General features: G+C 40.3%; 1 protein-coding gene across 3 annotated transcripts in view; it reads right to left on the reverse strand.

Annotated features, from left to right (window-relative positions):
• The window catches only part of mvb12bb (multivesicular body subunit 12Bb), a 68,704-nt gene that overhangs the window by 12,387 nt on the left and 33,264 nt on the right, over window positions 1-23,053 (reverse strand). For 2 of the 3 annotated variants that reach the window (XM_041786779.1, XM_041786776.1), the window contains exons 8-9: window positions 21,092-21,153; window positions 4,007-4,065 (exon numbers count right to left, since the gene is read on the reverse strand). In XM_041786779.1, coding sequence (XP_041642713.1) covers window positions 4,007-4,065; window positions 21,092-21,153 — 121 coding nt within the window. The remainder of the gene's footprint in view (window positions 1-4,006; window positions 4,066-21,091; window positions 21,154-23,053) is intronic. The other variant, XM_041786778.1, reaches the window with a different exon arrangement.

Here is a 23,053-nt window from a genome sequence, read left to right on the forward strand (position 1 = left end):
AAAGAAGGAGACAAGAGGGAATGGAAGAAAAGCCAAGGAGTGAAAGAAGAACTTTAGTCTGAAAAAGGAGCAAATATGATGACCAGGAAGTGGTCCTTTGAACATAACAGTTCTGTTCAGGCAAATGTATAGTTGATGTGATGACCCTTGTAACACTGCAATAACTCAGCTTTTGTTGACATTTCTCAAAGTATGGTTGAAAAAAAAATGCATCAAAATATGAGAAATTTTAATCAAATTAGATTTTTGCAATATTTTTTAAATCCAGCAGACTTTTGTTTGACGTAAGTAGAGAGAGGCATACAGATACGACAGAAACAAGTGAAGATCTAGAGGTCGAGAATGCAAACAACAAAAATCAAACATAAAAAAGCCGTGTGAAAATAGTCAAGTTACTGATTGATGACACAAATTAAACAACCAAAATGATGCAGCTTGTTAAACCGTGCTAAAACGCTAAATCCTGTAAAATTTGGTGCAGGGCCACACTTTTAATACCTTTCTTTCATCTAAAAATTGCTTAAGCAACAAATATAATCTGTATAAAGTACCATGACATGCAACATCATAACTGCATGGCCTTACACAAATAAAAATTCGCCCCATTCTTTTTGCAAGTGGACACTTCACTGATCTTAGGGGCCATCCATACGGGGACCTGTCGGTGTAGGTGTGGGAACCCATGCTTGGGATCTCTCCTGCTCAAAACTTTCAAACGAAGTTTCTCTGCTCTCTCTTTCAGACCGCTGACTCTCCATCTGTATAAGTTCTTCTTCTGTGTACTCCGGTTCATACAAATATCCCCTCCTATCCATAGTATATGGCACATCATCATCAATTGAGTCGAAATCACTCATATTATCTTTGTTTTAACTTGGTGTGGCATTATTATCCCTGTAGGAGCTCGCACACCCACACAGCTGACCAGAGGATAACAGTGCACGGTGGAAGGAGACAAGATGGCGAAAGCTGCATCCATTTTTAGGAGAAATGAATCGCTTTGTACGTTTTCGACACAGTGTATAGGTGAGCCAACATATTTTCTTGGCTCATTTTTATGTAAAACTTGTTAAAATACACAGGTCAAGTGATCCCATCTACAGCCATTATGCCTCAGATCTCTCTGAGCTCAAAATAACCACAGGATCAACATTCACAGAAATCAGTGGAGGCTAATGCCACTACTATAGCCAAGTACCTCGTATGACCCAACTTCAAAAATCCTGAAATATCCCTTTAAAACAGCCAATATGCCCCACAAAAGATAAAAACAGAGCACAACATGATATCCATGGTGGATCTTTTATCCCCTTACTGTTATCTGACCCCATCTCAACTTAGTAGTTCAGGACTCCAGAGATTTTTTTCTTTTGAATGTCTTTCATGGATTCATTTTACTTCTCAGGTAAGGAAAGTAGCTACTTTCCTGACTTGTATATTTCCAGGTGTATTGACATTACAAACATATACTTTAGTTCGGTATGTCATGGTCCTTGGAGGATACTTTTTATCTATCTTTTTATGTACTTTTGGTGTTTCTAATCTGAGCGCTAAACCCTGGCACTATTTTATGCAGTAAAAGGCATAAGGATGCGTGAGTGACATAAGCACAGGTGTTAGTGTGCATGTCCTCCACGAGAAGTTAGTCTGCAGCTGAGTGGGCTATCAGTCATGTGTTTTCCTCCACCATATATGCTGCCACAAGCCTATTTATCTCAGCTTTTGTGGTTACCTGTTGCTGTTGCTGGAAATCAAGATTTACCGCTTAGTGCGTCAGGGTCATGAAGTTATTCTGGGTCTCACTCGGGCTCTGGAGGTTTGAAGGTACTAGTTTTGTGTCGTGGCCTTTGCAGGTGTTTGTAAAGATTAGATGTGCAGTTCACAGCAGTGGACAGTGGTTTCTGACCAGGGCTCAACAAATTCATAGTAGTGCTCATATCTCCACACATCTAAAGATGTCCTTATTTTAACTGCTTCACTGCTTTTGTCTTCCTCTTCTGTGGACTTAAGCTAATGTGTCATTCACATGATCAGCAAGTGCTGCATGAACTTGTGTTCAAAGGGATATTAGATTTGTTAACTGTCCGCTCCTGTTTTACAGGTAGTTGGTGGATTTACAGTAACACCAGTAACAAGATTACCGTAAGGTCGTTTTCACACCTGACAGTCCAGGGGACTCAGTCCGTTTTGGAACGGAAATTGCAAGATTGTTGCACTTTCATGTGGTTTGCTTTGCATTCGCATTGCCCTTGGTCAAACGAACCAAACCATAAGTTTGTGGTACTGTCCAAACAAAGAGCATCGGTGAAGAAAGGGAGAAGTAGTAAAAGACGAAACTGGAAATCCATCTCCTTCTGCCGGTCTTTTTTTTTTCCACATAAACAATGCAAAAAAAACAAAAACAAATTTATGTTGTCTTGGGATTTCTGCTTTTGTTTTGGGGCGTTACGAGCAGTCAGTGAAGCAGTGAGCTGTCCAGCATGTCATTCTGAATCGGTACCAAAGAAAAAAGGCGAGCCAACATGTGAGCGAGAAACTACAATGTGTTGCTATGGCTACACAGACGCCAAGTGAGGTACTGACATGCATTTGAGTGTATGAAATCACATATATAAATCTGTAAAATATAACGTTTTCTGCCCCCTTATGTCTTTGGTTCACAAATTGATCGCTTTGCGGGCGCAGGTGGCCGAGTGGTTGAGGTGCGCCCCATGTATGAGGACGGCCCGGGTTCGAATCCGGTCTGAGGCCCTTTACCGCATGTCTCTCCCCTGTTCTCATCCCTGTTTCTGACTCTAACCACTTTCCTCCTCTATCAAATAAAGGCACAAAAATGTCCAAAAATAAACCTTAAAAAAAAAATAAAATAAAAAAAAAATTGGTCTGCTTTGCTTTCACACCTCAAACGGACTGCCAAGGGTTTGTTTTGAAGTGAACCAAGACCCCCTGTTTTCAAGTGGACCAGAGCCTGCTTGTTTGGTCCACACCAGAGTTCACGTGAGCTTTCACACCACTCCAAATGAACCGGACTATCCAGGAAAACGGACCAGAGTTTGTTTAAAGTGGACCAAACAGCTATGGTGTGAATGTGCCCTAACAGTAATCTGATCACTATATTAGCAGCAGTAATGCTTTACAAAGTTACAGAAAAAATGTAATGCGATTTCAGCAACGCATTACTTTGTACAGGTTTACACCCAACACTGATTAGGAGACACACAGTTGAGGGAAAAAAACAGTGTCCTTTCGAGGCTCTCTTTTTGCAATGTCAGAAAAACAGAATGCAAATCAACTCAGGCTGCAGGACAATTTAAAAAGTCTGTTCCATGACATTTGAAGACCTTTTAAATTCCCAAACAAAGAAAAGCAAGCACTTTCTGCACCACAGAGTGCAGAAGCTTTTCAGATTTCGTTTTAGTACATTGGACCCCAGAAAGAACAGCCGATGCTTTTCATAGTGCTAAAGGGGGTCCTATTAATGAACCAAAGAAATAAAGACATTTTAACCCCGTAAATTTTAATGTTTTCTTAAGGATTTTCAGCAATCCTGTGCTATACATGTTTTATGAGATTTCGGATAAGGATTTAGGATTTTACTTCAAAGATCCCCCATCAGTGACACTTTATGAGCTGATGCACTGATGGCCTAGCAATTAGAGGTTGTGTCTCAGGTACGCAGGTGACCCAGGTTCAAGTCCAACATGTTGCTGCTTTCTGCATGCCATTCCCAAATTTCATCTCTTTCCTAACCTTTTCCACTGTCACATTTCAAAAATAAAAGCATAAAAAAGACCAAAAATAAATCTAAAAAAACAAACTTCATGTGTTTATAGAGAAAAATAAGGGAAAGGAATATTTTGCATTTTATTGTCACAGAATTTACATAAAACATTTGTTCAATCTAAACCTTTAATTAATTGTGATTAAATCATGTCATGAACCCAGTATCGGGATACTTTTCATATTGTGAGTTGAGTGCATTGTCCATGTCTCAAAGAATATTTACCTCTTTGGGTTTTCTTCCGCAAAACTTCTCAGAGATCATAAAAGGCACATCATCCAGAGCTGAAAAAGTCAGAAAAAACAGAGTTTAGATTGTTTTTTTTTTCCCCATACAACAACAACAAAAAAGAAATACGACTCCCTATTCTTGATCCTGAGTATATCCACAAGACTAAACGTGGGTTTATAATACTGCAAAGCTATCAACATCCCCAGCCACCCTGACACCTCCCCTCCCTCCGTCTATGGAGGGAAGATGAAAGGCTTTTTTATTCTTCGCTGTAAAGGAGCACCTCCACTCTCTCCTCCAGCCCAGCCCTTTCCCCAACCCCTCCTCCAGTTTAATTACTCTTGATTATTCCCGATTCCATCTTGTCTGAGAGATGTTCACCTCTGAAACAAAGACACACTCACACTAGGCACAGAAAAGCGGAAAGAAGAGAGACAAAACATTCACCAAATATCAAATTTGCATGAAAATAAGGCACACTGTTCGGAGGGGAAAAAGTGGATTGAAATGAGGACTTGCCAAGAGCGTGGTGGTATAATTAGCATTTGACCAAACAAACGAGCTTCAACAGAGCTATAATTAAGCAGGCCTGTAATTAAGTGTATGCCCTTTATCATAATGATCGTGGTTAAAATGGTGTGATGGCTGCCAGTTGATTATTAATGGTGTAACCCCGTACTGCATGCATCCTGCACTGGAATCAAGGTGTCACGACTGTCAGGCTAGAGAGCAGCCCTTTGTTTATAAAATACATTAGGGCCCAAATTAACACAGGGTGACAAGGGACACAAAGCCTCTCGTTTCCTGACTGAAGGGAAAACTGCAGCTGCTCGGCTTCATTAGAAAACTCCAAAATCTGGAGGCACAAAACTTGCTGCCACTGGCTTTTCAACAGGAGACCCAAATATCAAGAGGCCAGGCTTCCAACTGGTGTTTTTTTTTTTGTTTTTTTTTTTACCCACAGTCCATCAGGCCGCTGGCACAGGAAATGGAACTCATAAGCCAGAGCTGTTCATGAGTCATCATTTTGGGGCTGACACCGTTTTTGGTCTTCACAGCAGTGTTTCAAAGTTTGATACTTATGCGACTTGCTCTCCTCCCCTGGTCCATGGTTTGGCACCTTCACATAAGTGTAGCACAATGTGATCTTTATAACCAAAGCGTGACAATCACCCTCATGACCGCAGGAGAGGAAAGTTAGATTCCTGGCTTTGATTCGTCTCCCACAGCGTGTGTGTGTAGACATTACAAGAGTCTAAAGCCATACTAGCAGCTCTGTGAGGCTGCATTAAGACCTAAATGCTAAGGTCAGCTTGCAAACATACCCAGAGTAACAGTAGGTGGCTCATGTGGCACAATTTAAATGCTTTTGGGGGGCTTTTAACCATCATTTGACTGGACAGCCTGAGAGAGAGAAAATGTGGGGAGCGTGATATAAGAATTAAACAGCGACAGGGCAGAGAGTTGTTCCCGCGACCATTGCAATGAAGGCTGTAGCCTCTGCTATGAGGTGTCTGTTCCAGCAAATGAGCCAGTGCCCCTATACGACTTAAATGTTAGCCTTATTAACCACATAAGTTTAATGTGCTGTGTTTGCAAAAAGGAATTAAAACATACACACTGAGGAACATGCAATCCTGATGTGATAACACTGGCTGAAAAGGTACAGGAGAAATCTTATTGAGTTTGTCAGCAACAACAGTGCCTTTAAAAAGTATTCATCCCCTCAGATGTTTTACCCCTTTATTGATTTTATACATCAGTCATGGTCAATATAAATTGGTGCTTTTTTTTGACAAAAACAAATTCAAAAACCTCTTTGGTATCAAAGTGAAAACATACTTCAACAAAGTAATGTCATCAGGTTGCAGGGGGATCAGATGTGAACAGCGCTTTTCAAGTCCAGCCTCAAACTCTCTCTTGGATTGAGGTCTGGGCTTTGACTCAGCCACTCCAGAACATTCCCCTTGTTGTCTTCAAACCATTTCTGTGTAGCTTTCTCTGTATGTTTGGGTCATTGTCTTGCTCGAAGATAAATCTTCTCCCAAGCCATAGTTCTCTTGCAGACTGAATAAGACTATCCTCCAGGATATTCCTATATCTTTCTGCTTTCATTTTACCCTTGACCTTTACAAGCCTTCCAGGGCCAGCTGCCAAGAAGCATCCCCACAGCATAATGCTGCCACCACCATGCTTCACAGCGGGGGATGGTGTGTTTTTGGTGATGTGCAGTGTTTGGTGTCCACCAAACATAGGGCCCTGTCTAATGGCCTAAAAGCACCTCATCAGATCAAAGGACTTTCTTCCACTTGACCATGGAGTCTTCCACATGCCTTGTGGTGAACTCTAGTTGAGATTTAATGAGTTTTCTTCAACAGTGGCTTTCTCTTTGCCACTCTCCCATAAAGCTTTGACTGGTGAAGAACCCAGCCTATAGTTGTTGTATAGTTCCTTCAGCTGCTGAAGCTTGTAACTCCAGAGTAGTCATAGGTGTCTTGGTGGCCTCTCTCACTAGTCTCCTTCTTGCACACTTACTCAGTTTGTGAGAATCCAGGCAGATTTACACATGTGCCTTCCATTTCTTAATGACAGATTTAACTGAACTCAAGGGGATGTTCAGTGCCTTGGATTTTCTTGTATCCATCCCCTGACTTTAACTTTTCAATAATCTTTTCTCTAAATTACCTGGGGTGTTTTTTTGTCTTCATGGTGTAACAGTAGCCAGGAGTACTGATTAACCAGTGACTGGACCTTCCAGGCACAGGTGTCTTTATACTACAATCACCTGAGACACATTCGCTGCACTCAGGTAACCCCTATTTCACTAATTGTGAGACTACTAGCACCAGTTGGCTGGACCTCTTTTGAGTTAGGTCAGTTACTTTAAGGGGGTGAATGCAATCACTTATTTTACCTTACATTTTTTTGTTTAATTGGCATGACTTTGTAGAAATCGGTTTTCACTTTGAAATGAGAGAGTTTATTTTTGTATATATTTCTTTTTGTCAAAAATGCCAAATTATACTGACTGTAAATAATTCATAAAATCAATTAAAGGGTAAAACATCCAAGGGGGTGATTACTTTTTATAGGGGGACCATGATTATCTGCATGTAATTTCACAGCAGTACGTCCAAACACCTCTGAGATGTATCAGCTAGTGTCAAAGTAGTAGACCAACCAATCTCTGGATAAACTGGTGAATAGACTGGCAAAGTAATCCCTAAAACACTGCTGCAACCATGGCAAACATGTGAGATGCTAAACCTCTGCTCCCTTTCCAGTCATCTCAGAGATGAGTTGCTATCTGGAGCTGTAGGCAAACCAAGGTGATTGGGTGGCTACAGTGACTTGTTTAAGCTCCTAAAAACAGTGAATAAACATGCACTCCTGTGCTGCTGGGAGCGGCAACTCCAGGCACAGATAGGCAGAGAGAGAATACATTAGAACCGAGAGCCGGCTACTGGAAGCTGAGATTGTAGCTCCTGATGGATCTGCGTGGCACGGACAGATGAATGCGCAGTGCTGAAGGCCAGAGAGTTTCTTTATTGCTCAAGGATTACATTTAAAACCAGATCTCACTTTGTATTCCTGCACCATCTATACTGGAGCGGCTATCTCACAGCCAGACAAATGGAGAGGAGCTGGAGATGACTTGGTGGTAAGGAATGGATACCATGGAGAAATACAAAAGGTGCAAAGGGCAGAAATAATGTAAATCCAATCTTCTGACCAGGAAGCCCACTATGAAGCATGTTGTGATCGCCCAAATGGCTGGGCTACAGTCCATTAACTCATGACTGGATTGCAGTGCAGGGAATTGGGTTCTTATTTGGCTTTGGAGTCCGTGAGCGCAGTCAATATGAAAACATCTGGCAGGAATTTTGGTACTATGATGATGCTGATGATGATAGCGGCGGTGAACACAGAGGTGGCGTTAAGTAAGGAGGACCCTGTGGCTTGAGTGATTGTAGTGTAAAGAACGGAGTCAGCACAGGGCCCGTGTGGATCATTGCCTTATTAATGGCTCCGTCAGGTGCGATGAGCAATGGCTGCATTGTCATCTGCAGCCCCTGGGCACAGATGAATGGCTGTTTCAGGGCGGGAAGGGCTCCCTCGTACACCGGTCTGAGCACTAATCCCTCACTCTTCCATTGTTGGATGCACTGTCACCCAGGACTTCTCCGACGCCATACATTGCATTTTCCAGGGTGCTAACAGACATGGCCATGCACTCAGGCGTACGTTCACACATACACATAAACCACGGCGAGTTGTTCTCCGACACTGACTGATGGAAAAATATGCGTGGGTGATCGAGCATACCACATATTACCTGAACCACAACTCAAGAGTAACACTTTGGGAATGTTGATGAACTTTTATTTTACACTTCACTAATTCAGCAGGATTGCATTGATCTCTGTCTGGCATGATTACGTGGGTGAATCTGCCTCGCACCTGAATTAAGTGAGAAAGTCACAGCCGGGGCAATAATCCGCAAGTATAAGGACTCCACTTATAATTGAGTTGACTTCTCTTGTTTAGAATCATAAATAATAAGAAAATAAGCAAATAAACACGCTACCCATCTATCTGCTGTATTTCACAGTCCAAACAATTGGATGTTGCTCTCCCTCTTTGTGTAGCCGGTCTAGACAGTGCAATCCCTTTCTCCTGTCGCTGTGACTCTCAATTTGAGGCGGATTCTTTATGCAGACCATGGAGATGCTATTCTAGTTGCAGACCCCGCTCTCTGTCACCTCTGCAGATAATGGTGAGTAGATGAACAGAGAGCTGGAGGAGGACCCCCTATGCCCACTCAGCCCTTAGCCCCACTCTGACATGAGGAATAGTGCCCAGGCCTGACAGCATCTCGGAGACATATTGTAGTTTATTTTGTCGCCCGGGCATGCCATCTGTGCCATTCCAATAGAGGGTGTGTGTGTTCAGGCGGCTGCTGGAGAGAGAGGGCGCGAGGCTCCGGGTCCCTCAGTAGCTCTGCAGCCGCGGCAGGTCATTAGTCAAATTGCCTAATGAGAGAGAATACAAATGGCCCCCTACCCTGACAGGAGGAATTTTGGAGGTGTCAGAGCTCCTGACCCGTGCTATGAGAACAGATGATAGCGAGTTGCTATTTTCAGATTCTTTTAATGACTATGGCTCTATGAAACCCATTCTTTTTCTTTTATCTTTTCCCGCTTTTTCAAGCCTTCTAGACAGACGAGCATAAAAAAAAGAAAAAAACTTTTCGACGCATTAAAAATCTCACTTGCAAAAGTGGAAGTGTAACTTTTAAATTATTTAAATGTTTACCGCAGAGTCAATTAGCATTCTAAAAAGCGTATAGCACTGATTCTTAAATAGACGATGCTCTGAAATGATGTTGAGGATTTCAGATCGGCTATTTTTATTTGTTTCTGCAGGCTGTGTGCAGCTCGGTTTCTCAGTCTCGCTGTTGCAATCCTCACGACACAGAGTCGGTTAGTTTATACTAAAATATTAATTTCATCTCATCCACATAGTCAAAAAGTAAACAAATTTAAATGCATCTTGATGCTCGGAGAAGTATGTAAGACATCCAATGAATTAATGCGCTGATAGTTGCATACTGCAGTGTGGGGCTGCTTTACACTCGCACACATTTATGGAGATGGTTTATGGATGGAAACTGGGGAGGGAAAACAGAAGAGAGGCACCAAGGGAGTGGAAAGAAGCTGAATTATTTTACATAAGCTTGCCGCTTGTCCACTTTGATGAATATCTTTACAGACAAATTCAAGCATTTTAGCTGGAAAAGGGGCTATTTTTTCAACAAATTTAACAGAATTTTTAATGTGTATTAAATAGACCAAACCTGGCTTAAGGCTGCATTCAATATTCTTTACAGTCTACTTAAAACTTGGGTTGAAGAGTTTAATTTTGTGTGAAAATATCAAAAACTAATTGGTTTACATACAAAAACAATAAAATTCCCTTTTTTTGTTATTGGAGGGATGCAAAATGGCAAGCTTATGTAGAATGACCCACTTACTTTTCCATCTGTGACAGGCACTCCTTGAAATCTGGTTGTGGGTCGGGAGCCAGGAGGCAGTCCCAGCCGGGCGCTGGTCCATCAGTCTTCCAGAAAGTGGGCAGAGCCAGAAACACCTAGGGTGAGTTGGCCACAAACACTGCTGCACAACAGCGACTGCTCTGAAGAAATGTGTACACATGTGGTAACTTCTCCTGAGCAGCCATACTGTAAATGTTATATACAGTATGCCAGAGGTTATTCATATGAGCTGCAAAATTCTGGTGCAATTAGAAAAATGTCTCCTAACCATTTTAAAAGCAGCACTGGAGAATTAGAGGGAAAGCCCCGTTTGCTGGCTGGCTATTGAGCGCGCTCATGAAATTAAATGGACAATCAGACTTTAATCAGCAGCACAGAGTCTTTTAAGACATTGCCATGGCACTGGCATTGATCCCCAGCTGTGGCTGCTGGTAAATGTGCAGCAGAATGTGTGTATAAATGGGGTACGCCTCTCTGGACAAGTGTAAGAGCTGGCAGAGGGCTGACAGTAAATTGCATGTGCCGGATGGGACACAGCAGAAGGCACAATTACACAAATCCCCTCTTAATTAGCGGTTCTGTGGGCAAACTAACCCGTAATGATGCGAGGGATGTGGCGAGCCCCAGAAATCCTAACAAGAAACACTCACCAGCACAGTAGACCGGGTCGTATGGCCCCGGTTCCCCTAAAGAAGAGACTGACGCGCAATCTGTTTTGATCAGGAGACTGTTCCCGGGTCGCCTTTCTCCTCAAAAAAACCCTCGCCCTCGCTAAGCTGGTTGCCCTCTGGACTGTGGGTAAAGCAGCAGGCCCTGTGCGGTTTTGGGTGGCGTTATTAAGTTCTCCATGCTCACAGTACCAGGCAATGTAAAGTGGCATCTCACACGGTGAGTAATGAACTGTGCCAGAGTGGAAGCAGGAGGGATGACAGCCAAAGAGGCCTCCTTGGCAGCCACTAACCTGGGCATCCACCAATTTATCATCCCCTAGAACCAATCCACCAATGCTGCGCTGCCATTTGTCATTAATTATGCTAATAAGGACGCCATTACTCTCCTGATGGAACAGGCCACTGTTATTAGTATAATGCATTTACAGTTTGATATACATGCATTTGCTCATTAGTTTTACTATTTGTAGATTAGTGCACTTCTTCCATAACTTAAATAAAAATGTTCAACTTTAAAAACTCGCAGCTAAATAGCAGCTAGGGACTTTTCTGTACACACTAATTGACGATTATAAAATGACAAAACAGCTGCACGATAATCACGCGCTATTCCTCGCACCCTAACATTAAAAAAGCCTCATCTGTGTGAAGACGCTGATGTGTTTGAACTTTTTCACAGCACACTTCATGGCTCTAAGCAAACCAGCCTGAGCAGAACTATTTAATATAGCTTCTGGGAGCCCCAGATGCCCTTTTCCAAAACGACTTCATTCCCAGAATCTCATTGTGCTTTCTAAATCACACCACAGTATGTATTAGAAGATCATTAATTACAAACTTAACAAGTCAGCAGAGCCATTAAAAGATCTTTAAGGCATATTCCACCATAAATCTCCTTAAACTATATTTAATGACTGGATTTTTTGTGAAATATTTTTTATCAAGTTCTAATTAGATGTGTGATAACAAACCCTGCTGTACACGGGGCAAATGAGGGAGCAGTGACAGGCCCATCCATTGAGGCTGTCCACGTCTGGACACTGAAACTAATGGAGCACTGCCGCTATCTCAGGGATGGATAGAAAGCAATGAGGGATGAGACTCCAGAGTCCAGTCTGGCCTGCAAATGCAAAGCCATTTAAAGTCTCTTATTTGACTGTAATAAAGGTCCAAAAATGCCTGAGGGCCCGCAGGCTCCGGTCAGAAATTCCATTACAATTCTTTCAGGATTGATCCTCAAATACTTAATGGTACCGTCACAGGATCGATCATGTTTGGAAAATAACCAAGACAGCTAAGAAGAATTTAAGAAGTATCAGTGGGATAAATGTGAACAGGGTTTTATTTAAAGGGTGGTCATAGTGTTTTATGACAAAGGAGATGTGCTCCATTTATACTGAATAAAAACCTCAGATTTTCATTCTGGGCTGGCTTGGTCGCTGTTTGAAATTATTCCCGTCACAAATGAGACCACAGATGTTTGTCTAATGGTGCCCTTTTGGATTTTACTTTAATAGAAAGAAACCACTTGGGTTTAGATACTTTTTATAAAATGTTTTGTTTTCTAAAACCACAAACGCACAATCACAAACCAAGACTCAAAAAAGACAAACTCTCTCTGGTCTCTCTTGGTCCAATTAAACTGGTTCCATAGAAAATGACTGAAACAAAGTCTTAGTAACACAAAATATTACAATAAAAGTTAAAATAACAGCCCTGTTTCCTTTTTAATTTCTTTTATTTTTGTCTTCCTACCATAATTTGTGACAGCTGTGATATGAAATGGGACTTTTATAAACAAAACTGGGGCAGAGCAAAGATGCATAAGGCAAATTGTAAACTAAAGGACAATAAATCACTAATCACTGATGTCCTCCTGAGTTTTAAGACAGCCCATCTACGCCAACCTGCAAATGACTCCTGTCAATATAATCACTTTTTTTTAAGAATTATTTTTAGGATTTTTGATTCTTTATTCAGAGTGGAGAACAGCTGGAAAGTCAAAAACAGGGATGGAAAGGAGCCGCAGATGGGACTTGAACCTGGGCCGCCCATGTACATGGGGTGTGGCCTAACCACTATCTGTACCCCTATAATCACTAATGAATGCTGTGCTGGTCTATGGAGATGTGTAAACAAATCAGAATCTTTTCATTTGTCAAGCCTGTTATAGAAAAATCCTCATTAGAGATGTCAAAATGTGTGTTTTTATAAATACAACATTAATTTCCATCTGTAAAGCCAGAAAAAGTGTCCGTCCTGCAGCTTTTTTTTCCTTAATTTTGATCCGCAAACTATTCTAGCACTTATTGAACAGAGACCTCTATAGAGGCCCGCCTTTATTAGAAAGACTGTTACAGCAAAACCAGGCCAGTAACGGAGACAGGGCTTTTAATTGGGTTGGGGCTTTTATTTGAATCTTTACGTTATTCTGAGTAAAGTTGTAAGTAAAAGAGTCAAAAATCTAACTTCTTTTTTTCATTTGTTAAATTTATATATTTATATATTTTGGGGGCTTTTCTGCCTTTCTTTATAGAGAAAGACACAGGATAGAGTCGCAAAATGGAGTAAAAGAGTGAGGGGGAGAGACAGGCAGTCAAGGAACCACAGGCTGGACTTGAGATTTAGATATTTAGTGCACTGTGTAAATAATTGAGTTGGGAAAATCAGCATTTTATTGGCTGAGTAAAAAAATTAAACGCTGCTTTGACCACTCCTTTGTTCTAATTACTAATATCTGTGGTCAAAACTCAGGACTGTCTAATTTCCACAAATACATTGCCAAGTGCTTGTCTAGTACAGGCAGTATCACCTTTCCTGTCACCACAGGTGGACTGAGATGGTGGCCTGCAGGGCTCTAGCCCCAAATGTTTTCTCAGAAGCTCTAAATCTGGAGCTAACTACGCTGCTGCTGAGTGTTAAGATGAACGACTGCAAAAAAGACAGATGTTTTAAAACAAATGGACCCTTCCAAGAACAAAAATGTATTTTTTTCCTGAAAATAATCAGAACTTTTATGAGCGTGTATTTAATGTTACCTTTGTGTCAGTTATAAACATTTTCTGCAATTTCATGAATAAATGCATTGCTAGAGCCTCAAAATTTGCTTTTTATGTTTAATTTTTCTTAAATCAAGGGTTACAATTTCAAATGTTTACACATAAATCCTACCCAATCTATATCATGTATAGGGTTGCACATTATTATGGGTATGATATCAGTATTGGCAGATATCAGAATAAAAAGTAATCACCGTTATTGGCAGATATGAACATTTCTGATGATATTTGCAACTAATATTTTGGCATTAAAACTCTGCCTATATAATCTGTAAATACTGGAATTATTTACAAAAAAGTTAGTGGAGTTTTGGCTGAACCAACTGACCTACATCAGCCAAAGTCTTTTTCTTTATTCATCATCATCCCTTACAGTTTAGAGTTTGTTTCAAGGACTCAAATTCGTTCATCCTCAAACTTTAAATAGCGGCATATCGAATATCTGCAAAAATCCAATATCATGCGTCCCTATCCTTAATGCTTTTGTATTTGTGTAAGAAATGTAAATGTGACTTTTCTTCTTTATGAGATAGCAAAAAAAATTAATCAGCGTCAGAGTTGGTCAGAGAATTTTCTTGAAGCAGCTTTTGGTGAATTTTAACTGAAGGTGTAGATTTTTGTTTAAACTTCAGCACTTTTCAATTCTATTAATCATTAAAATAACAGAGACTATCATTCAGGAACATATTATATTGAGAAGTACTGAAGTTTTGACAATTTTGACAACCCTTATTCTGAGTAAGTTTCCTTTTTTGATCCATTAACAATAAAACTGCTTGGAAAATGACATAAAATGGATGATTTCAGCTTTTTCGGTCTGAGTTTCATGTTGAAAAGTGACAATAACTCATCTCATCTTTGTTGTATTTGTTTAAAGAGCATAAATTTATCTGTGTCATTTTTTGTTTGATTCAGTCGTGCGGTTTTCATTGAAAATGTTGCTTAAAAATAAAGTTAATTTAAACAGTGTAATATTCAAAGCATTTCACTGCCGAAGGAAGGGATGCAGCCTTTCCTTAAGTAGCAGTAAATGGTTGTAGAATTGTGTGTGTGAGAGAATACATTAAGTGTAAATACTATTCTCCTGCAGACCCCCCACCCCCACCCTCCATTCGCCTTTTGCTGACCAGGGGAATTAAGAGGCAAAACGCTGGTTTTAAGAGCGTTCCTTTCATGTCTTGATGTAAGCTTTGGCATTACTTCAGACATCAAGATCGGCCTCATAGAAATCCCATTCCATCTAAAGTAAAGGCTCTGCAGTAAATCTGCCCCATACTCCCCCATAACACTTCCATAAATGATTCATTCGGCTCAGTTTAGCTGATGCAAAACAGAATGTTAGTGAGTCGTGGACGATGGAGCCCGAGCTGCAATGGAGGACCAACCCTGCTGCTTAGTAATTTCATCAATCTCTGCGAGAGGAGAAAGAGAAAGAAGAGAAAAGCGTACACTAATAATAACTTTTTTGTAGCAATCCAGAGGTCGTGTTTTTTAATCCCTCAGCCTAAAGAATTGTGTTATTCTAAAATATAACCCCGGCGGTGCAGAAGCGGTTGAGATCCATCACGTTTAAAGATAAGAGCGAGCTGATCTCCTCCCTCCACACAGCCTCGCCCAGAACTACACGGGGGAGATAAGATGGAACTTTTGTTTGAAACCTGATGAGAACCCTCTTAATGAAAGTGCTGCGCCAAAAATAATCTTTTTTCTCCATGTTAGTCAATCAAGAAATGGTGTAGTTGGGGGAAAAAGAGGAGAAAGAAAGTAATTTTGCATAATCAGTGAGCACCATCTGGAACAATTAACCAAATTCCACAGAACTCAGAGGATCAGTCATATTGGCTTATTAAAGATCCAGAATTATACAAGTAATAAATCCTTGGAAAAACGAAGCATACCCCTGCCTGTCACGACTATTTTAACTTCAAATACAGTGGAATACTTGATAAGGCTGAAAAGAGGAGATTAATATATGCAAATTATGTCGAGCATTTAAAAGCCCCCCAACAACTGTCTCGTCTTTTTTTCTGTCTCTTATTACGGGGCTTTATGTTTTATTCATACACCAACTCACCTGTCATTTCATAAGCTATAATATTATGAGGGTATTATTAAACAGCATAAAGTGGAGCTTTAATTGGAAAGCTCCATTGCATTTTCCAATTATTTGCAGCAAATTAAAAGCAGATGCACATAGTTTAATAAGAATTCTAATATTGTTTCCTGAGAATCAAAAATCACTGTCATCCTGCCAACATATTTTGCAAACCCAAGTTAATTTTGAGCCTCCTATTTTTTCCCTCCTCCTCCTCTGAAGGATGAACTGTCTCCCGTCTGTTAATTGAAGTTCCTCTAATGGATCGGGAAATAATTGCTCTCCATATTACGTTAGATCAGGGCCAATGTCAGGATTTATTTTTGATTAATGCGATAGATATGTAAATGTATTACTTTTTATTACGTTTACCTTTTTATCAGGTGGATGCCTGCTGAATACTATATGTTGCTCTGCAGGTAATGAAGGAAGACTGCATTCTAAAGCTCTCTTTTCTGCATTTATTCTTATCAAACGTATGCTTTTTTTTAGACACATTTCATGAATGCAAGAGTAATTACCTTTAAAAATATCCCGCTTTCCTGTCAATGTGTAAATAACGGACCTAATTGGCAAAGAGACTTGGCGTGGATCAAAGAAACGTGGGGAAGAAAAGCAAAAAGGTTTGGGAGCGGCGATGAAAACTTGATAACTTTCCCAATGAGCTTGAACTGTCAAGTGAAGGAGGGCGGTGAAATAAATGTGGATTAGTTTTTAATATTCTGGTAATAAATGTCAAAGCGCCTGCACATCACATGTGTACATGATGTGACTGCAGATGACAGATTTCCCAGACATGTTACCTCTCCTCCCCTCAACTCGCCTGCTTTTTTTTTTTATGTTTTCTGCACGTGTGTGTGTTGGGGTTTTTGTTTTGTTGGGAAGTGACGGAGGGTTTAATCAAGAAAGCAGGCAATTCATCAATCCTAAAGAAGGCGCCTGTACAACCCTGACAGAGCGCACATGGTTTTAGACCAACTCGAACCTGGCCAGCTGTCAGCCCACACGCACACTGTGGGCACACGCAGCCACCCACACACACCAGAGCTACCACCGCTAACAATTAACACAAATAGGCTGTCGGCTACGACCTCACACTCAGTCTGCAGGCTATCACGTTGTTAATGAAGGGAAGATGTGTTCTCTCACATGCGCAGCGTGGTGCCGCGCGGCTCAAGAAATAAAGCCAAGAAGTGTCTCAGGCTAACTCCATTATCTGCCTTTTACTTTAAAACCTCATGAAGGGACACATGAAGGTAGGGAGGAGAGAGGGAGGCTGCAAAGGACAGTTTTCTGCAGATAAATGATGAGTGCTGGCAGCGTCCTGTACAGTATGTGCATGTTCTTCACTGTCACTCAAACACCGTCCCAGCGGAGGAATAGCACACCCAGTGCCACAAAGCACTCAGCTGTGTGTTAATGTCGGCTCCTTCAGGGCCACACTCCGCACAGTTGTCTTTGACTAACTTATAATGTGACTGTCACAGCAACACAATGATGTATTAATCATTTTTTTGGCAATTAGTGAAGGAATAATTATTTAGGCCGTTCAAGCTGAAAAATTACACAGAATTTAAGGATTTTTTTTAAGCATTTCAGGGGGTTAGGTTTTATAAAAGCTTTCCTTTTTGTAAAAAATCTGCCAAACAATGAAATAAAACAAAAAAGCAGCTTTGTTTTATAAATTCCAACATTATCATGTATCCCTCAGCATTGTCTAACAGCTAGACTGGCACTAAAAAGCCAGATTGTTGGTGCAACGTGGCCACAGCCTGGGTGTGCCTGAGCCTGAGCAGCAGGAGGAATCCTCACCACATGGTGTCTCTCTCCAGCTGGATAAAAAACCTGCCTCCCCCCTTCACCTCGCGTGGATCAGACTCTCTTTAAGACTCGAGCGTCTCAGCCTCGGCTCTGACTCCCATGTCTCTGAGGCTGTCACAGCTAAGCTCTGCTTCCTAAAGAATTAGCCTTTCTTCTGTTTTAGTCCCGCAGCATTGTGCTATATTAGCCGAGTTTTCTCCCTGACAAAAAGAGGGGGGAATTCGTCCAGTGCGTGCTCAGTACATATGTAAGTATGCCATGTGATGGATCATCTTTGACAGCTGTTAAATGTTCTCTTGAGTGTAATGCGCCGCTCCTCTGGGAAGTCACGTTCGCTCTGATAAGCAGAGCTCGGTACAGTATCCATCAGTGAGGGGATCTAGACACAGTGCGTTTGTAGATCAAGTACCACAGGAGCCGCCTTCATGTACAGACGCAGGAGAGGCAAAGTATTCAGCGTACATAGAAAGCACAAAGTATTCAGCTTACATAGAGAGCACGAGAACAAGTACTGAAGCTTTTCTCTGAAAAACACTGTACTTCTTACAGCAAGTTGGCAAAGAGTCAGAGATCTGCTGCTTAACTGTTTGAAAAGCAGCTTTTGTTTCATCTAAAATCAATCTAAAATAAAAACTTTAGAAGGAAGAGTCTTTGTGGTGTGTGCAGCTGCAGACTGGGCTTTGTCAGCTCTTGCATCAGCACATTGTATAGCAGTCCTTTATTTTCTCCAAAAGTGATGTGAAATATTAACCATTACCATAGAGCACTCCCTAAAAATTCAATTAAAAGCCTGGGGTGTTATTTACTTTAGTCGATGAAATGACTGCCTTCATTTTGACAGGCTTCAGTACAAGACAGGCCTTTTACTTAAAAAAAAAAAAAAGAAAAAAAAATTATGCAAGACAAAGATAAAAAAAAAACGTACATACTGTAAACTTAAACTAGACAGGATATTTATCTGTGCACTGAATACAGATTTCAATAAACAGAGTAAATAACTGATCATTTTCTGATCTTGGGATGGGCTTTAATTTGAAGCTTTTCAGTATTCTGACTTGTGTTGCCACAATACCAGGAAGTTTTTACTTAAATAGTGAAAAATCAGACTATAGGCACTAAATTTTAGACTGTTCCTTTTTTCATAAATGCCAGGATTTATAAGAAAATTCAACAACCTAACTAATGAGTTCAAGTGCATGTTTTAGGAATATAAAAAAAATGTTTCAAGAAATGACATTGTGAGTAAAAAATGGGATGTATGCTGTGTTTGTATTGAAAATGAAATTAAAATACGTTTGCGTGCTGCTCATAAATAAAGCACACCTCTAAAACATGAAAATGTTCAATGTTTGAATAACTCCTTGAGTATATGGGTGAACATTGTTCATGTTTCTGTTACTGCTGTCAATCAATTGAAAATATTGATCCAACAAACTACAGGCTTTAGAATTTGTTAATCCTAAGGAATGACACTTAAACCAACAATAAGAGAAGGATTGAATGAAGATGGCTTTAATAATAGTAATAAAATAATGGGAAATAATGCGCCTCTGAATGGCACTGTGGCTTTTTACAGGCCTCTGAAACAACAACATTTATGTTAAAGGAAAATATTAGACGTGTGTATCTGAGAAGAGGCAGTTCTGTCATGATTTATCGGCATTCTTGTGGGAAAAAAAAATAGCTGGAGGTTTAATGCTTTATTGACAGATGGTTAAAAAGAGGACAGCAGTGGATGGAGTCAAAGACATTAATGAGAGAGTGGGGAATGACGTGCAGCAAAGGAGCCACAGGTCGGTGTAGGTACCAGATAAGTCTGGACTGACCGATCTTTCCGGGGTTTGCGCCTTTCTATGACGTGGCTCATTATAATTGGCTGTGATGACATATCGCATTATTATTGAGAGGGACAGCGAACCTATTAGGTTTCCACGAAGCTAACTTTGAAAGCTAACTTTAGCGCTGTAATGTTATTCATACTGTGACCTCACTTTACCTCTGAATCCCCCTCTTCCAACCCTCTGTATTTTTCATGTTGAGGGTGTGAGAAACATCATTTTGAATAAATGATTCAGTTTTATGACATTTACAGTGTCTCATATAGACAGGACTCCCTGTTTGCTCTTAATATTTTTTAGAGGGATAATCTGTGATTGATTTCTGAAACAATATATTCACAAAAAAATGAGAGAACAAATAATAAAGCAATAGGTGAAACTGTCACTCATTTGCTTTTATCAACTAATATATTTCTAATTGCAAATATCTTTCTAGTATTTTATGATAAAGATATTAGTTATAACTATAAAAGAAGGGTCTTTAGAGAAAAAAGTTTAAAAATTCATTGTATTGACAGTAAAAAAATAAATAAGAATAAAAGAGATCTGTCACTTCAGTCACCTTATTGAATCAGTGCAATACATTTATACTCATTCATGACTCTATTATTTCTTGTCTGGCTCTTTTATTTATTCATGTATCTTAAGGGACTGAGAACTCCTTACTATATTTACCCACTATTGTTATTTTTCCAGCACTTTGAAGGCTAATTCGTCAAAAAATGGCAGAAAATTGAAAATGCACATATTCTAGTTCATTGTGCCTCACAAAATAACTCCATAACACCCTCTAAAATGCCGTCATGTGCATAAGTTTAAGGCATATAGGGCGTTAAGGAATCATCATGAAGCTTGATGGCATCCACAGCAGGACCCGCCCCGAAGGTACCCCTGACTAAGTCCTAAAGTGTGGGCTTTGTTACTTTTTCAACAGATTGTTTTCCCATGCTTATGGTAATGTGCAAAGACATCCAGAACCGACATGGGTTTTGTCAATCCTCTATTCCGCCTGATGGCACACTCAGGTGGGCTTACTTGCTATTACACGCCTTACTTAAGTCTCAGGTTTTGGCTCAAACATGCCGAAAAGCTCCACTCAGTACTGTGTGTAGCGTGTCCAAGGGGAACAAAAAAAGTGTCTTCTTTGTGGTGAAAAATGTACAAGTAGAGAGCTACTAAAAGTCAAATTTTCTTGATTTTAGCTGATGGAGACGTTTCATGTCTTGACAAAGTAGTTTTCACTGAATTGATATCAGTGTGTGTTAATCTGTTGATTGACTTCTGCTTTTAGTTAGTCACTCTTTCACTTTGAAATGCAACTAAACTTACCTGGAAGGTGCTCTATAAATAAAGTTTGATTGATTGGTTGAAAGGAAATCCATTTGTTATTTTTTATATTTTTTATATCCTATACTTTCATTATGGTATGTTTGGTAGAGATTCTCAGACTAGGCACAACAGGAAATACCAGTTTTTACACTCTTCTCTAAGACAGGGTTCAAACTGTATACACACCAATGCATTAGCTAAGATCATTTACCTGTCATGGTGTAGGTCCCGCTGCCCTGGTGCTCATAGTACGGCCTGTTCATGGTCCTCCTGCTGGCAAAAAGAAAGTAACAACTGATCAATGCTACTCTATTGATTTTCCCCTTAATAAACATAAAGTTTACTTTGAATTTGACAAAGACAACAATGTTTTCGGGCAAACTCTTCAAACTAAAAATACAATGCAAGAGAACTTATTTATCATAGAAGGAATGCAACTCCCTCCACACACAGAGAGACTTCTTTCATATGTCTAAAGGCAAAACAAAGCACTGAAATATCAGGATGAATGTGAAGAAGAGAAATCTGGTCGAAGTTAAACTGTGCCTCAGCTGCCCAGGGGCTCAAACAGACCTTTAACAGGAGGTTTGGAGCGGGATCTTGTTAATTCTGGAGGAACTGAGAGATTCCATTATTCAAGGGAAGTCTGTTCCCCCCCCCTCCGTTTCATGGCCTTGTATTACAGAAAACAGCACAGAATGCACTTTGTGGGCAGTTGAAGTTAACAAACCATATAAGATTGAAATCCTCATCAATCAAGCTATCATGAATCACACCCTGTGACTCACCCCTACGGATCGATAAATCCACGGCAAGCAGGGGGGAAAAAATGCACAGCTTCTAGAGAGAGCTGCATAACATGACATGCTCTGAAGGTAAAATGAGCTGCAGGATGGCATTTTAAAACAAATGATCTTATAATGATAATGCAAAACAGACTGGGATATCATTAAAAAGGGGACGCCTTGATTGGACGCGCAGGTGGAAAAGTTAGAGACTGAAGTAGAAGAAGGATAAAACAGCACTGAATTTAGAAGACATATTTTAGAGGTGAGCAGGTGCAAAGCTGCAAATAATACAGTGTGTTTTGTGCATTGTGTTCTGTATTTTTCCTCTTTATGGATAACATAATAATTCCTTGCTTGTTTGAAGGTGTATTAAATCAAAATCCTCCAAATTTAAGGCTAAATGCAGATCTGCTGCTGTATGAGTTGTAGCGTTCGAAGCCTTATCTCTTCATATGAGATAAATAAACGCAATAATTTCCATCAAGAGCAATAAAACAAGACTTCTGACAGGCTGTGGTATTTATGAGCTGAAGCCTGCAACTCAGATTTATTTGCAATGAAAGGGTCGACTTTTCCCCTCCTCATTTACATCAGCATTTGGCCATGTTAGATCCAGGCCAATGGTGAATTTTTAAAAGGTTGGCATCAATCTTGTGGGAACGATTGCCATATTCGACGCAGACTTCTTTTACCTTTCAAAGGTTGATTCCACTGCTGAGGAAGAAAGGTACACATCTTTCAAAGCGCGGAGACATCCTAGAGAATGATAAAGTGAGGAGGGATGCCTTTTATAAGGTGTCTGTGTTTGTGTTTTTAAAATTAGTACTCCGAAGAAACAAAGAAAGCAAAGGAAGAATAAGTCCTCTGTTTATGAGTGCAGCTGAAAGTGGTGCTAAAAAGGAAAATGTGCTTGTGAAATGTTTTTCTACAGGCAACCTCCAGGGCTGCTTTCCCATCTGTTTGAAACACAAAACTGTCTCAATCCAAATTGGTGATTTCTAAATACAATTTTAGGTGCATTGGAGAGGGTAACATATGGCAAATCAATTAGACAACTAATTCTTAAAACAAAAACATGGCAAGTGCATTTGCTAATCAACAGCAGTGTTGGGGGCTCGTATTATGTCGGCCACTGGAGTTTTGACAACAATTAATCCTCATTTCAGGCAAGGAGAGCCATATTGACACATATTCCTAATTTGAATATTCAATTATAGTGTAGTTCCTCATCAAATTATGGTTAAACTGGGAACACGGCCTGGAAGATTTACGCAATTACAACGCACATCAAGAGTCTTGTGTTCCCAGGAAATCTGGGAAGTTAAAATCATATTAGGTGCCGAACCAGGCCGCTGAGGATTTATCGACATCAGTTCAACATTTTT

Source organism: Cheilinus undulatus, linkage group 5, assembly GCF_018320785.1.
Source record: "Cheilinus undulatus linkage group 5, ASM1832078v1, whole genome shotgun sequence".
Lineage (NCBI taxonomy): Eukaryota > Metazoa > Chordata > Actinopteri > Labriformes > Labridae > Cheilinus > Cheilinus undulatus.